The sequence below is a fragment of the Cricetulus griseus genome, chromosome 7 (assembly GCF_003668045.3).
Source record: "Cricetulus griseus strain 17A/GY chromosome 7, alternate assembly CriGri-PICRH-1.0, whole genome shotgun sequence".
Classification (NCBI taxonomy): Eukaryota; Metazoa; Chordata; class Mammalia; order Rodentia; family Cricetidae; genus Cricetulus; species Cricetulus griseus.
Genome location: NC_048600.1, coordinates 72384560 through 72401517, shown reverse-complemented (window position 1 = coordinate 72401517; position 16958 = coordinate 72384560). Strand labels below are relative to the sequence as shown.

Genomic DNA, 16958 nt, shown 5'->3' with positions numbered 1-16958 from the left:
GTTAAGCTGTCAAATTCACCCAAGAGAAGAAAATGCAATGTCTGCATAACATTTTCTTGTCATGCACAAGGGCAGGGGTTTGGGTTTACACATCTGAACCTGCAGAGAATCAACAAGAGTCATGAGGAACAGTCACTGTAGCATCCATGCTACACACAGCTGCACTGGGATGCAGTTTTGAGATTTCCCCAAAAGACTGAAGACTTGACTCTGGGGCTTTGTACTGCTCAATACTGATCTCTTAACCCGTGTGAAGATCAAGTCGACAGCTGTAGGTTTGAGCTGCAAGAGGGACAAACAGCAAAAACACCTTTACAGATTACCAGGTGCAGGGTGCATGCTCAGCATAGAGGAGACTGAAGCCCCAGTCCTTCTAGAGAAGACACCATATAGAACTCACCCCCATAACGTAGTATGACAGTGTGGAAATGAGGATGAGATCTTGAGATCTCACAAGTGGGTGTGTCCGGTTAGAGATACACTGGTTAGGTAAAAAGCACCATTGTTAGCAAAGTTGGAGCACACCTTTGCAGGACTTTGCTGGAGGGGAGAACCCCAGAAGAAGCTGTTATTTTTTTTCCGTTTGTAGGAAATACCATTTTCTGATCTTCCTGGTTTCTGCTCACTTACCTTATCTGGCAGGTGAATAAGCCAAGACCAAACTACAAGGAAAGAGCCCAAGCATTCTCCTCTGAGGTCCCTGCCCATCCCCAGGGGCTGGCCAGCACCACCTCAAAAGCTCACTCCTGAGAACTGGAATTAAGTTTGCTAAGATTCACTTCAGGTTGTTGTTTTTAACAAAAAAAGAGAATATTGCCGGGCGTTGGTGGCGCACGCCTTTAATCCCAGCACTCGGGAGGCAGAGGCAGGCGGATCTCTGTGAGTTCGAGGCCAGTGTGGTCTCCAGAGCGAGTGCCAGAATAGGCTCCAAAGCTATCGACACAGAGGAAACCCTGTCTCGAAAAACAAAAAACAAAAAACAAAAAAAAAAAAAAGAGAATATAACCATACAAACACTCCACTAAGCTTAACTATAGTAACTATTTCACTACATCCAGCAGAACACCCCATTCCACACCTCTAATCTACACAACTGATTTTTAAGTGTGTCCACCCAAAGATGTAAGCCGTGCACTCACAGTATTCCTGACAGATCAGAGATGGTGGCCTCAAAGTTAGACCTGGACAATGCCTGTCAAAAGGTACAGTGAGTGTTCATTTGTACTGGCTCCTGATGGCCCTGGATACCCAGTGTGCACCGGCTCACTGTTCTGTTTGTACCTCTCCTCTTTGGCCTCCATCCTGCCCTTCCCTGGCATTGAAAGCCCCACCACACTGGTAATTCTCTTTCTCTCCTGGGCTGGCCTCAATCCAGTTTAAATTCTAGCATGCCCCACATGTGATGGAGCCCAAAGCCTTTTGATCATGGCTTTGTTTTTGAGAGTCTTATGTAGCATAAGTTGGCCTCAAACTCACTATGTAGCTGAAGGTAACTTTGAACTTCTGATCCTCCTTCATTCGCCTCCTGAATGATGGGATTGCAGAGTGGGCCACATCTGTTTACAAGGCACTGGGGAGTGGCAAGGCTCAGCTCCAGCCCAATCTTCACCTCCATGGCTCCTTGTGGACCTGATTTACCTGATGTCTCATAGGCATCTTTCACCCTTGTTTAAATATACTCAGACCTCTCCCACCTATAACCAGACAAGCTCCAACTCAGGAGTCACTATCTATGTAAATATGTCATGATATCGCAGTAGACAGAGCCCACGGTCTACTGAAAATACAAGATTCAGCACCGTGCCATACTTAATAATCAAGCATCCCTAATTTGATCCCTCCAGTTCCTTGTGCAAACACATCCAGGATACTATGTGTCATGTCAACGCTCTAGAGTCTTAGCTCCAACAGTGGCCACTCCAACTATGCGGGCCCTTTGCCGCAAGCCCACCCCTGGCACTAATTACTGCACAACACCCCCTTCTCCCCAGCCTTGTCCACCTATGTGTGACCACCAAAAGCTGGCACCTGTTTCCCTCTTCTGAGTTGGTGTGTATACTCTTGACTTCCTGGCTGCATGGTCTAAAGAGCCCTCTAACTCACCCTCACTCCTCTTTCAACAGACAGTAACCATCACTGTTACATAAACTATTTTATTTAAATAAACCAGGACTGACCCTTTCCCACACACCAGCACATGCACTCACACACTCGTGTCCTCATTTCTCTTCTTTCTGAACAGCCACCTCAAACCCCACAGGTTCTCATTGTGACCATCCTCAAACCTGAAAATTGGGAGATCCCATTTGAGACATGGGCCCTCTTCTCCCACCCCTGGGTGAGCACTCTCCCCATCCTCCTGGTGGGGCAGGAGGTCAGCAGCTCCTCCAAGGCACCAAGATCTGCTGTGGTTTCCCTTCATACAACCCAGGAGCACCAGCACCCAGAGGTGATCTTTGAGGCTGGGACCCCTCACTTCAGGTCAACTCCTCCCACAAAAGGGAGGCTTTGCAGCCATGCTTAAAGCGCTTCCCAGAGGTTCCTGGAGTAGGTACTATCTGGTGTGAGGAAGAGCGATAGAGAGCAATTGAGCACCAAGTTCCCTAATGCCACCCTGGAGGAGGGTGCCAAGCTCCAGTTCAACCTCCACCAAAAAAAACCAAGCCCAGAGCCACACAAGGGGGCAGGTGGGGTTGGCACGGTCTCAGCCTTGAGAATCTCATGTCTCTATCCTCCAGCATAGACCCCATCAGGGAGCTACTAGCACCTTGGCAATGATAAGGGCCCAGCCCAACTGAAGACAAACCACACAGACAGGGGCCATTTGGAGTTGGTCCTAATCGCCGCATTGATAACAGGGTTTGGCTCCCCCACCTGACACTGAATTATGGACACAGAACAGCAGCTAAGGTCACAAGGGGTGCACTGACAGAAGGTGGTGTCTTCCAGAGGCACATGGACATTTTACACATTGCTCACAGGCAAGCTAGGACAGGACAAGAGCACAGGCTGCCGGGACTCAGCAGCATACCCAGGGCACCCTGGGGAGCTGCCTTCTGGGAAGACAGTACCAGTAGTCAACAGGTGAGGACCTGTCCAACCACTTGGGCTAGGACATGTGTTCTCATGTGACCTTTCTGTGTCTTCTAGACCAAGTTCCCTGAGGGGAAAAGCCAGACAGATAGAAGTCAGGTCAGAAGAGGAAATCAGAGAGCATCAGAGAGACTCAAGTGCCAGGAGGGGACAAGGAGACAGGGCCAGAGCGCAAGCCTTCTGGGTGTGGGTAAGGCAAAGAGAGAGCTGCCTCCTGAAAGAAGGGACTGTGAGAAAGCTAGGGAGACAGGACTGAGACACAGCTGACCTTGCCCAGGGAAGGCTGCAGACCAAATCTGGGGCAGACAGGACTCGAGGAGAAAAAGGCCTGTGGGGCCCTGATTGCCCATAGTAGAAGTCAAGCCAGCACATTGGCCACAATGCTACAGGCTGACACTGCGCTGGTGCCGGCCCCCTCTGACTCCACCATCACTTCCCCGGCGTCCCCGGCTCTGGGGTCCCAGCTCTTGGCCATCCAGACTGGCATGGTCCGAGAGGCCACGCAGGTGCTCCACTGAGTCACACTTCTGCAGGTCAGAGGCCACGGTGCGAAGGCTTAATAGGCTCAGCGTGTCCGTATCTGGGCCTGGACCAGGCCCAAGGCTGCTGCCCTCCTCCAGGCCCCCACCCTCTGCCCCTTCGATCCCACTGTCCCCATCCTCAATGCCTTCAGGCCCAGCTTCAGCCCCCACAGGGGAAGATCGCCGCGAGCCCAGAGGATGAGGAGGCAAGCCCCGGCGCCGGGCATGAATCTGCTCGCTGATCTGTTCCAGGTTACGCAGAGCTACTGAGTAGCGGGTCTTGGCCTGTGCCACCTGCTGCTCCAGTTCTGTCACCTTGGCCTTGTGCTCCTGCAGAGGGAGACAGGTAACCTGTAAGATGTCTTGAACCCATTCATCACTCTTCCCCAAGGTCAGGCCTGCTACCCCAGAGGCCCCAGATGGCCTCAGCACCTCTAAACTGCAATACTTTCTCCAGTTCCACTATACCCTCTGAATGTCCCTCCTGACCTGAGCCCCACCCAGCCTTTCTCCCAGGTCTTCACCCCACTGGCTCCTCCTCCCTTTCTCTCCATTCTTCCTCTCCATCTGGCTGGTTTTCCCCCATTCCCAGCTTCCATCAATTCTCACTTTCCCCATTCCAACTTTGCTTCTTGATCAATGACCAGCATAAACCACTCACCCCAGCTTCTCACTCCTGCAGAATCATTTTGAGTACTGGCTAGTCTAGCAAGGTTTTACCCTCATCAGCCCCCAGCACTGATAAAAGAAGCACACCAGCACTCCCTCTACCTGCCCATTCTCCCCGCTTAGCTACCTCCAAGATTTGGCTGAACTGGGCCTTGAGCTCAAAGTAGGGTCGGCTCTTGCCAATGGCCCGTCGGAGGGTCTTTTGCAGGGCCTGGACCCGAGCTTCAGCCTGCTGGCACAGCCGGGTCACACGCTGATGTTCCCGCTCGCCTCGAAGACGCTCTTCCTCTGCCTCATTTACCTGGCCCAGGTTGGGAGGGGGACACACATCAATGAGCTGGCACACATACATCCCTGGGATCAGCCCTAGGCTGCCAATATATACGCTGCCCTGGGGGAACCTGAATAGCATTTTCTGCGAAGTCCTTCCTCCACCCCTGTTGTCTACAAAGTGAGACAATAGGCATTCAGGGACAACACAAGCTTCTTCCCATCTCTTTTGGTCACAGACCTCAAGCACAAGGTCTTTACTCTTCCCCACTGTCTTGCCTGTCACCACCTATATGACCTGCCACCAGCTTTGCTGATACCATGGAAGGGTGCTACAGCCAGCTTATTCCCTAAGCTGGAGTGGCTGAATACCTCAAGCACACTGCAACTGTGCAACCAAATAATCCTGAGGGACCCCTCAGTGCCAATGGCTAGGGGTCAGGGACAGAAGGCACTGCCTGTGGAAAGCCACAGAGGCATGCTGGCTTCTCCTAGTTTCCACACCCTCCCTATCTGTGTGTAGCCCACAACAGCATGTAACCAGGAAACAGGAGAAGGCTTCAGCTACCTTGTCTCCCAGAACCAGTCAACCCCAAGGGTACTCCCATTCCTATGGTTAGCCAACACACCTACACTCATTCATAAGGCCCACAATAGGACAAAGTGTCTTCTCTAGGCATCCCAAAAACTGAAAGACACAGTCACCCACTACCCAGGAGCTAATACATGCCATGAACAAGCTGAAGGAGGCAGAATGAGGCAGGGTGCCCGAATTCCCAGTCTACTTTTAGGAACCTGGAAATGGTACACAAATTAAACCTCCAAGATACACTGGCAGAGTGCAAGACCAGTGAAGGGAAACTTCCTGGAAACGGGAAAAAGGAGTCACATGATGGAACCTAACACTTAAGTACTGAATCCAGAGTCACTGTCTGGAAGAAGCTCATGGGTCGCCCCACCCAGAGGAAACGGGAGAGTGGAGGAGCAGTGAAGGGGACCTCCTAGCAGACCCTTACCTTACAGGTAGCATGGTTGAGCATCTCCTGCCATGTAGGGTCCAGTCGATTTTTGTCAGCCATGACACCCTGCTCAGCCACGAAGACCATCTCCCGGGCAGCATTGTGCATGCTCACAGCACGCTCATAGCGCAATGCTGCCTTTTGTGTCTCCTGCTGGGCCTGTGGGGAGAGGGCCATCAGGACGGAGAGCCCTCAAAGGGCTAAGGACAAGAGAAAGAGGAAGACCCTCTTATAATGTCAGTTTCATTTCTCAAACCACACTAAGGATAGACACAGATTAGAAAAAGAAATGTAGAAATATTAAGATAATGTCAGTGCATGGTGGCCACATGAAATCTAGCCAGACTAACATATATACATACACATAAATAAAAACAAATTAAATAAAAATATTTACATCTATCAGGTTATATGTATAGGATGTTTATCAAATTTACATGAATTCCCTATTTGAGTTTAATTGCCATCTCCAAGGTATGTCATTATATATAGGCACATATTCCAAAATCTAGGGAAAAAAATCTAAAATACTTCTTAGCCCAAAATTAAGATAAAGACCACTTCTCAGCTCACTGGCTAAGATCAAGCATAACATCTGTTATCAGTTTAACATCTGATACATCCTCTATCCAAAATTAAGATAAGGGATATTCAACCAGTACTAGCCAAGCTAAAACCTGGAAGCAAACACAAGCTTCCAGGTTTACAGGAAATGGACTAAAAGAGCATGTCTTACAAATGGAAACAGCACATCTGGGCATGATGGCACACACCTTTAATAACAACACTCACAAGGCAGAGGAAGGCAGATCTCTGTGAGTTTAAGATTGAGGCCAGCCTGTTGGACATAATAAGCTCCAGGACAGGACTACATGGAAACTCTGTCTCAAAAAGAAAATAGCTATTGAGCTTATAAAGTACAATACAGGGCTAGGTGTGTGGCTCAGTAGCAAAACAGTGTTTAACTGAGCCATTTCTCCAGCCCCACAAAGCACTTCATCCCCAGAAGGTGACTGTCTACAGCTTTGCTATTATGTCATAACACAGTAACACAGGTAAGATGAAGGAACAAAGATAGCACATATTATATGACCCTGTTTATACAAGAAAGTAGTTTTTAAAACAAAAAAAGGCAAAATTTGGAAATAATAGTAAAGGGAAGAATACATGATTAGCTGCTTATAGCATACAAAGAAACACAGATTCATAGCAACAAACATACTCGCTTTTAGGGTTGGTATGACATACACTGGGCACAAACAGGGTTAAGAAACTACATGAATCAGGAATCAGTTCAAGGATTTCAACTCATCAAATTCTGCATGGATATACTTTTTTAAAAGTCAGACTTCTAATATAACCTCATCAATCTCCTGTACTTCTCTAAAAACAGGAATAGTTTGCACATTTGACCAAGTGAATGGCATAAATTATCAAATCAAACTTTTTGTTATAGATTGTAGAATAAATGAGGTTTTTTATTTTTTTAATTTATTTTACATACCCACCAGTTCTTCCCCCACCCTCTCCCTCTCCCCCTCCCCCTCCCTGACACCTTGTGGGAACCCTGTCGATGGAACCAGGATCTATCCCTAGGGCATGAACAGACTTTTTAAATGAAATTTATAAAAGGTATTAGTGTAAAAAGACAACTCTACCAAATTTAGCAGTGTGAATAAAATTGTATAAACAAAAGAAGAAATAAATATAAAATTTCCTGAGCAGAGTTTATGTGTTTGTTTTCAAATGAATGTTAATTATCAATTTATACTATTTAAAGCTAAATCTATCATATATGCAAATTTAAGAATCTGGAGAGCAAAAAACAGGCTGCTGAGAGGAGTAGAGAACATCAGCTTCCCACCTTACTATTTCTATATTTTGTTTAATTCATATATAATTAGAAATTCTCTTGTCATCAAATTCAAATTTGGTTCAAAATGAAACTCTGAAAAAATGCAAGTTACTAAGAAGTGGTTCTCATATGCAAAATATAAGTGGAAAATGACAGGGCTGGATGAAATTTTGTAATGAAATTTGAATATAGCATGGTGATTATATATACCTAAGTGGGTAATATAGTGTAGAATCCATATTGGTCACATATTTAATTCCCATTAATAATAATAAATATTGATATAATAAATGACAAAAAAAAAAAAAAACAGCAGTCGAATTATTGAGCCAGGTGTGGTAGCCCTTGTTTTTAATCCCAGCACTCAGGAGGCAGAGGCAAGCAAATCTCTGAGTTTGAGGCTAGACTGATCTCAGTAGAGTTCCAGAACAACCAGAACTACATAGAGAGACCCTGTTTCTAAAAGGAAGGACCAAAGCCAGGGAGGGAAGGGAGGGGAGGGGAGAGAGAGGAGAGGGAAGGAAGAGGAAGAGAGAAACAAAGAAAACTATAGGATGTCAGAGTGGATATCCTAGGCATACCCTGAATCCTAACTACTTAAACACAGAAGACATCCTGTGGGTTGAACTCAGCAGTAGAGTTCTTGTATGGTATTCCCAAGACCCTGGGTTTGATCTCAGCCCAAGGAAATAGAGAAGAGGAGAGGGGAAGACAGGGGAAGGAAGTGAAGAGGAAGAGGAAGAGAAGAGAAGAGGAGAAGGAAGGATAGAAAGAATGAAGTCATTAGTGACACTGAACAAATTTCCCTGCAAACCCAATGCCTCCACACAACCATTTCTTGACCATGAACCCATTTTCTTACATATTTATATGTGTGTGTATGTGCGTGTGTCAGCACAAACACCACACCATGCATATGGAAGTCAGAGGACAATACACAAGAGTCAGTTCTCTCCTTTCACCATGTGGATCCCAGTGAATGAACTCAGGTTATCAGGCATGGCAGGAGGAGCGTTTATCCATTGAGCCATCTCACTGGCCCCCTGAACCCATTTCCTACAACTCTAAGAACCTCCTCAACTCACAGGCTCTTATTCTCCACTACATACACAGTCTGGAGAGTCCAGAGATAGACCTGTAGAAAGCCCTCCCTGATTGTAGGTCAAACTGCCCTATTACCTGGTTCTGTCAACTAGATACAGCCTAGGGAATCTCGGAATCTCAGAATCTCAGCGGAGGGATTGTCCAGATCAGATCGGCCTGTGGGCATGTCTGTAGGGCATTGACTTGACTGTTAATTGATGTAAAAGGGCCCAGCCTACTATGGGTAGCACATTCCCTGAACAGGTGGTCCTGAACTATATAGGAATGCTAGCTGAGTATAAGCCTTCAAGTGAGCCAGCAAGGAGGGTTCCTAATGGTTCTGTTACAGTTCTTGGTTGGTTTGCTCCTCTGATTTCCATCAATGATGGACTGTGACCTGCAAGTGTAAATTACATAATCCCTTTCCTCCCTAAGGTCTTAGTATTTGTCACAGTGGCAGAAACACAGGCATACCTCCTTAGCCAGTCGTCGAGCCTCATAGTAGGGTCGGGCCTTCTCAATACAGCTCCCCAAGTGAGAGCCCTGTGTGTTAAGCTTTCTTGCAGACTCCTGAAGGATCCTCCGGTATGTGGTCCTGGCCTCCTGGGAGGGAAGATAGAAAGCAGGCATACAGATCTCAGAAGCTCATTTCTCAGACACACCCATTTCTCTACCACTGTCTCAATCTAGGAAAACACAAATGGAGACATCTCCAGAGACCAACCCGAGGGCGTGAGGAATGAGACACTCACATCTAGCTGTAGCTCCACCTGGTTGATCTCCTCACTAGCCTGGTTCAGATGCTCCAGCTCCTCCTGCCAAAGAAGGGTGGGAGTTAGAACAGACGCAAGTAGCCTCAAGTGCACTCTATTAGGCAGGGAGGAAAAACAGACAGAAAGTCCCAGCAGACTGGGGAGCAAAGTGAGTCACTTGGAAAAGGGCAAGGAAGTGCAGGAGGTACTGCTCCAATGGCACCCTGTCTATGCCAGGGGAGAGTCTCATGTATTCTTCACAGTTCCTCTTAACTGAGTAGTCAGACCCCATTGCAAGGATGAGGAAACTGCAGTTCATGGAATGCAGTTCTACCATACAGAGAGCAAGTGGAGGTGAGCCTCGCTCTCCACCAGGATGAACCACTTCTTCTTGATGAGGAAAGGGTTCTCCTCCTTGGGCCAGGAGGCCACTCACTCAACTCATGCTTACTGCATACTTACTGCTCAGTACTTTGAGAACAATGTGGAACATGAGGCCTGGAGAGATGGCTCAGGGTTTAAGACTACTTGTTGCTCTTGCAGAGGTACCAGGTTCAGTTCCCAGCACCCACGTGGTAGTTCACAACCATCTGCAATTCCAGCTCCAAGGGATCCAGGGTCCTCTTCTGGCCTCCAAGGACATTGCATGGGTTCACATACATATATGCAGGCAAAACACATACATAAAATAAATAAATCTTTTAAAAGAATATAGAATACAGCACACACAGAGGTGGTGACTCACATCAGTGAGCAAAGGGCTCTCGCAACAGTAAACCTGTATGAAGATGGTCACAGGTGCCCTATAGGCAGTAGGGTCATCTACCGGGCAAGAAAAAGCCGGGGCAAGAAGCCTAGAGCACATCTTCCCAGCAAGAAGGCAAAGGAGAGCACATGCTCCAGGGAGACAAGGTGAGAGGCAGGAATAAAGACCAGTGAGACAAGCACCATAGGAAGAGCAGAAAATAGATGCCAATGGTAAAGCAAGTCCCCAGAGTGTGGGACCACTCAGTTTGTGATGTAAGACAGCAAATCTGAGCAACGGAAGGAAAGCTTGGAGGGACCACAGAAACAGAAGCAAAAGCTATTTACTGTGTTCTAAATGGAAGAAGAGGGGAAAGACCCCAAGGAAATGCAGGACACAGAAACACAAGGGCTTGTTGGATCATCACCAGGTTAGGGTTCCAAGAGGTTTTTTGACTAGATACCATCCAATGCAGTACAACTTTCCTTATCTATCTATTTTTTTTTAATTATGAGTATGGGGGAAGGGGTACACATGTGAGTGCAGGTGCCTGTAGAGGCCAGAGGCATCAAATTCCCCTGGAGTTACAGGTGGTTATGGACTGCCCAACAGGGTGCTGGAATACATGCTCTTAACCACTAAGTCATCTCAGAAGCCCCCAGTGCAATGATCTTGTAGTGGGAAGGAGGAATCTCAGAGAAAAATCACTAGACCTACTAGTTTGAATGTCTCACTGGTCCCTGGGCCTGAGAGAAAAGCATGGAATCACCCAGATCTTTCAGTGATTGGGCAGGGAACTGGGAAGGGTGCTGGCCACAAATTATTCCCCCTTGCCTAAGAAAAAACATCCAATTCCAGATCCTGATAATCTGAGGATACTCCTCAAGGTGCTGGGCTGTGCCAAGGGCTCTGCATGTGGAAATGCCAGGTACATAAGCAACAGGCTCCACAGGGCAGGGGCTCAGCTCCAGGCACTGCCTCCACCAGCCCATGCAGTCTGCCTGCTGCTCATCCATGACAGGCATTGAACAGCAACTCCACCATCTTGCCCCATCCGCGTAGATGTGATGTTGGTTGGCTACCATTCACCTTGCTTGGCCCTTCTAGCAACCCAGTGGTGGAGGGGTGCTGGAATAAAAGAGCTCATTTATTTCTATAATGCAGACACAGGAGTATACACTTTGAAAAAATACTGAAAAACTAAAAGTACAGGAAATTGTTCCCAAGCATCCAATAAAATAAAAAGAATAATACAAATGCAGAGACCTACAGTGGAACTAGGAACAAGGACATGAAACTGTGCATAGCCTACCTCAAAAGAACCATGAATCAAGCTGATTGTACTCGATACAGCCAGTCACAGAACAATGCTGTGAGCTCACATGGAATGGTTCATTCTCCAAAAGCCATTTTTCAAAACTCTTGATCCTCCTGGCTTAGTATCTATAGTGCTGAAATTAAAAATCAGTACCACCACACTGAGCTACCAACCACACCTTTAAAAAGTAAAAACAGGCCTGGGTATGGTGGTTCATGTTTTTAATCCCAGTACTTGGAAGGCAGAGGCAGACATATCAAAATCTGTGAGCTCAACAGAACTAGCACCTCAATGGCACTCCTTGCAATCAAAAAGAAAAAAATTTATTTGCTGCCAATTCCAGTGGTACCCACCTGTAGCCCCAACACTTGGAAAGTTGAGGCAGAGAGATCCCAAGTTCAAGGTTAGCCTGAACTATAGGATAAAGCCTGTCTCAAAAGTTCGAAGTTAGCCTGGTCTGCAGAGCAAGTTCCAAGAGAGCCAGGACTACACAGAGAAACCCTGTCTCAAAAAAGAAATGAAGGAAGGAAGGAAGGAAGGTAGGAAAGAAGGAAGGGAGGGAGGGAAGGAGGGAGGGAGGGAGGGAGGGAGAGACAGACAGAGAGAAGGAAGAAAGGAAGGAAAGAAGGAAGGAAGGAAGGAAGGAAAGAAAGAAAGAAAGAGAAAGGGCCTACTGATAAGTCTAACTAGTGCTCACAAAGCTCAAACAGAACAAAGAGAAGCCCCCCCACAGATGGATGGATATGGCAAGCAGGGAGGAACAGCCAAGCTGAAGCATCAGGGCAAAGCACAGTGGGCAAAGCACTGAGCACCCAAATTGCTGTTTGTGGGCAGTCAGCAACACATTCCATTTGGCCTGTTCCACCAGGAACTCCTGGCACTCAGCGAAAATGGAATTCGGGGAGGACAGGGTCTGAGTCAGCATGCATCATCCATCAGAAAGCCAGCAGCTAGCAGGAGGATGACCTTCTTGGGGCACTCTGAGTGCATTTCCAGAATGCCAAGCCACTGAGTCAAAGCATGGGTGCTTGACTACAAATGTTTCTGCTCCACCCTTGGATGCTCATGGTCCTCTTCCACAAACCACCAAAGGCCCAAGCAGATGATGAGTAATAGGGCCGGGATGATGCTGACTGTACTTCGAGAGTTAAACCAACACCTGAAGATGAGAACACTAAGATTGCAAAGTCACCCTGAAGAATGGGGAGTAAAGCGAGTGTGTCCAACATAGCTTTAAAAAAAAAAAAAAATGTATCCATCAAAAAGGAAGGAGAACCAAACATGGCGGCACATACCTATAATTCCAGCACTTGGGATGCAGAGACAAAAGGATCAGGAGTTCAAAGTCAGCATGAGCTATATAGTGAATTCAAGACCATCCTGGACTACATCAAACACTATTTCACCAAAACAAAACACAAACAACAACAAAAAACAAAACAAAAAAAAACAAGGAGACAGAGAAAACTGGAGAGGGGGCCAGGCCTATCCTAGCACTGCTAACTCCTTTGACCAGCAAACCCTACTTCCATCCACTAAGACCCTCTTTCCAAAAGCTGGAGGACTTGAGGAACTCCAATGATCCAATGAAACCTTGATGGAGACACAGCCTTTTCTGAAAGGGCAAACACATACTAGAGGCAGGTACGGGCTAGTCTACTTCCAGAGACATCCCACCAGACGACACACATGAACTACCTGCCTGTCAGCCACAGAAACCCAGCCCTACATTAGGAAGCCTCACCCTGAGGATAAGCATTTCCGAGAAATTCAAAACATTCCAAAATAGGTCAGAGCCCTGCTTCTGAGCTACCCTTTGCCTAGTGGACTCGGCCCTGGCTGTGCCTTAATTTCACATCTTATCCTATTCAGCAGAGTAAATGAAAATGTTTTTTAAAACTCCCTAGTGGATTTTGATGGATCTGTTAATGGAGACACATTAAATAGACACTCCCTGAAAGGGCTAAAGCACATTTTCAAGACATGTCATATCAACACTAAAACAAACTTCAATGGCATACAACCTCACCTCCTCAGCACCCAGAAGAATACAAAATGTTGTGGCCTCCACCATCAGCTGCTTTTTCCATACGGCAAACTCTAAATCCCTGGTGAGGCTGAAGAACTGACCTGTCTGTGCCTGTGTCATTAAATGAGACAGAGTGTAAGACCTTCCCTCCCTGGGCAGCCTACAACCCTCCACTAAGTGCTATACAGCTTAGCAAGAGAAACAAGGGTCTCGTTTGCCCTTCTAGTACTAGTCACACTGCAAGCTCACTGGAGGCAAAGCAGACCTTATGCATCCTCAGGTATTCCAACACTCCCAGAGCCCACCTGACAGAACTGTGATGGCAGAAATGTCCCATCAGCACCATCACTACAGTACAGAACTGTGGTTTTTATTTTATCTGATTATATTTACATAGAGACTCTGGTGGTTACATTTTGGGCAGTGCAGCTTACATGAGTGTGCCTCTTCATTCTGCTGTCTTTGCCTTCATGATTACTGGGAAAGTACACAGAACAAGAGGCTGATGGAGAAAGCCAGGAGAGAAGGCTTTTCCAGAGCAGAACAAGGGGTCTTTCAGGAAGGTATATGAAGTGTTATATGCCCTTCTCCTCAAGGAACAGAGAGAGCTCCTTCTTAACAATCTATAAAGTCTACCAAAGAAACAAGCAAAAGCACTGGCAAAAGGAAAGAATTCTAGACTTCTGTGCACAGTGAATGGGAGCTGCGCAAATCAGACAAATCAAATCCCGCACTTTACAGACAAATTGAAGCTCAAAAAAGTTAACTTTCTCAAAAATCACAAATCACGAGGCTGAAGTTGCTTGAATGTCTATTCCAAGACTTTTTTTTAATGTATTTTTTCAGTGAGAACAAATCTTTAGAATGAGCAAGAGAAGCTGAGTTGTTTTCAATTCAGCACCATGAAGTACAGCAGAAATAAAATACTGACTCATGCCAGAAAATAGCTCACTAATGCTCCATTACAATCACACATACAGCCCAAGAGGAGCCTTACTGCACACACACACACACACACACACACACACACACACACACACACACACACACCTAGGACCAGCTTGACTTTCTTTGCAATTTGTTGTCATTATCCAGTAAGGTTTGTTGACAGAGATGCCCAAGAATTCAAACTCTAGGATGCTCAGGCTACCTAGGAGCTAAATCATGGCCCCAAATAACAGAACCTCAGAGATACAACCTACCCAAGTGGCATTCTTGGGCCCCAAACACACAGGCACATTCGGGCCATTATCTGCCCAAGAAACTTCACCATAGAGTCCTCCTGAAACACTACAGATAACCTAGCCATCCATCTCCTTCACAATGACCAGTCTTCCTCATACCTATTTCCCTGTTGTCTTTTATACAACCATCTCCCTGTCTTACCAAAACAATGGCAGAACTTGGCACATTCCATGACAATAAATTATTCTGCCATTCTTTTGGTAAATCCATAATTCTAAGAACTAGGAATGTGTATTAATGACTGATCCCAATTGATCAAAATCCTTGCAATATAAGAGATTTCTTGCTGGGCATGATGGTGAACACTTGTAATCTCAGCCCTTGGGAGGCAGAGGCAGGCAGATCTCTTGAGTTCTAGGTGACCCTGGTCTAAAAATCAAGTTCCCAGACAGGCTACACAGCTAATCCTGTCAGAAAGAAAGAAAGAAAGAAAGAAAGAAAGAAAGAAAGAAAGAAAGAAAGAAAGAAAGAAAGAAAATAGAGACAGACAGGAATTTTCTTACAGGTCCAAGGTTTACAGTGCCTTTCTAATACCTGAAAGGTCTCACAACTAGATTCTGAGAGACATTGCTGAGAAGGCAGAAAAAGTGGAAAGATCCCCTTACTTAGTCTCAAAACTGCCTCCCAATCTCAGTCACCTCGAGTACATGCAAGATATCTGGGCTACCAGTCCCTCTGCTTATTCAGAACAAGCGATGGTTCTAGGCCCTAAAGTGTATCATCATCCAGCATACCCCAAGCACTCCGGCTCTCCCGTCAGCACTTCTTTTGGCACTTAACACGACAAACCTCAATGTTTTGTGGACATACTTGTTTTCCTTCCCCATCCCAGCCCACTGTGAGAGAGTAAGTCTAAGGCCTCATTCCTCTGTCAGCTCTTCAGCAAGTCTGGAATCTGGGCTTCCCTCCCACTCCTTCCACTCAGTGTTCTCACCTGTATCCTAGGGTCCAGTTCTTCCTCCTCTCTAGGGGACAATTTGGTCTCGCCGCTGTTGCTTCCACCTCCTCCAGGCTCCTCTGCGGCAGGGCTCCTAGGGACTTCATCCTCTACCACCTCTGGCCGCAGTTCCCCCTGTGGAGTCTCTCGGCCCCCTGGAGACTTTTTGAAATCAGCCATGCCGGCTGGAAGAGGGCAGAGCCCTATGCACAAGAGAGGGCTGACATGCTGGGACCAGGGCCCCAGCTTGAGGCTTCCTGGGCTTTGGATGTCAAACAGAAGGGTTTCCTCTTCTCAAAGGGAGAAAATAAGGGGCACAGGAAGAGCCTCACCCTCAGTTAGAGGCTGAGATTCAAAGTGTTGGTTAGGTCCCTGTAACTAAAGCCTCGTGTGTGCAAAAGTTCTTCGCACCCCACCACTGGGAGTCCACCAAGAGACCCCAGCAGCAACAGCTCCAAACCAAGGAGCAAAGGGGGCCTGGATCCTGGGCCGAGGCCTGCGAAGAGGAGCACCATTCGGGAGGGTGGAGGCAAGCACCTCCAGGCTGTGGTGGCAGATGGAGAGAAGGCTAAGTCCGAGCAGAGGCTAAGAGACAAGCCTCTGGGGAGCTGCAGGAGAAACAAAGGCCAAGTTACATATGATGTCAGCATCGGAACCTTGGCCAGCAGCCTCCTCCACGTCCTGGGTCTCCCAAAGACACCACTGTATCCCCAACACACACTTGTGTAGTCCGACCAGTCCCACCTCAACTTCTTTCCTCGGGCCTCAAGGACTTTAGGTCCGCTCTGCTCCTGTCCCTGTTCCTCTCACTCCAGTCTCTCCCTAGTCAGCACCTTCCAGACTTGAGCCCCCACCCTCTCATCCACATCCTCTCTCTCTCCAGCCGGTCCCCCATCACCCTCCCAGCTTAGCAATTCACCTTCTAACCCTCACCCCCGCCTCACCAGCCCTGCGGACCGTCTGAGCCTCCACGCTCCAATCCCACACTCTGCCGCAGTCCCAAGGTCTGAGTCCACGCCATCCCATACGACCAAGAGCAAAAACTCCCCTTCCCGGCTTTACCTCAGTTTACCTTGCTGTGCGGGGAGCGTCTAGGGAGCAAACAATCTTCCCCCCTCCCTCCCCGCAACAAGACTGTCCAACCAAAACACGCCCCGGCGGAGAGGAAAGGGAAATACGCCATCACGTAGAAACGCAATCCCTCCCTTCCTCACTGACAAGCATTGCCCCGTGTGGGCTCAGGAATGCTGTCTTTCAGCTTCCGTACAAGATGGCGCCGCTCTATGTCCAGCGTCGCCTTTCCTAGCTTCCAGTTCACCCCCACCGAGTCTAGGTGAAATGAATGCATGAATATGAGATTCCGAGGAGAACTTCAGGGGGTGATGGAGACCTATAGTACCTCTCGACAAGAGAAGTGCTAGC

General features: G+C 47.4%; 1 protein-coding gene and 1 pseudogene across 4 annotated transcripts; one reads left to right on the top strand and one right to left on the bottom strand.

Moving 5' to 3' along the window:
• Positions 1-2133: 2133 nt before the first annotated feature.
• LOC100771043 (SH3 domain-binding protein 5-like) lies at positions 2134-16735 on the bottom strand. Of its 4 annotated transcripts, none has more exons than XM_027427389.2 (7): positions 16609-16735; positions 15534-16144; positions 9263-9325; positions 8985-9113; positions 5570-5731; positions 4411-4584; positions 2134-3944 (listed from the first exon to the last, which is right to left on the bottom strand). In XM_027427389.2, the coding sequence occupies exons 2-7, from the start codon at positions 15714-15716 to the stop codon at positions 3477-3479; spliced, it is 1179 nt and encodes a 392-aa protein (XP_027283190.1). In that variant the 5' UTR covers positions 15717-16144; positions 16609-16735; the 3' UTR covers positions 2134-3476. The 4 variants fall into 4 exon arrangements, with proteins under 4 accessions (XP_027283190.1, XP_027283191.1, XP_027283192.1 ...); XM_027427390.2 differs by having other exon boundaries at positions 16599-16715; XM_027427391.2 differs by having other exon boundaries at positions 16481-16615.
• LOC113836855 lies at positions 6129-6232 on the top strand (annotated as a pseudogene).
• Positions 16736-16958: the final 223 nt, after the last annotated feature.

Bases quoted from the DNA above. Each gene is read 5' to 3' on its own strand.
- LOC100771043 (XM_027427389.2), bottom strand. From the start codon at position 15,716: ATGGCTGATTTCAAAAAGTCTCCAGGGGGCCGAGAGACTCCACAGGGG. The intron at 5,732-8,984 runs GTATGCCTGTGT...CTCTCCCCACAG, and splicing joins CTCGACGACTGGCTAAGGAG to GCCCAGCAGGAGACACAAAA. The intron at 3,945-4,410 runs GTAGCTAAGCGG...CTCCCTCTGCAG, and splicing joins AGTTCAGCCAAATCTTGGAG to GAGCACAAGGCCAAGGTGAC.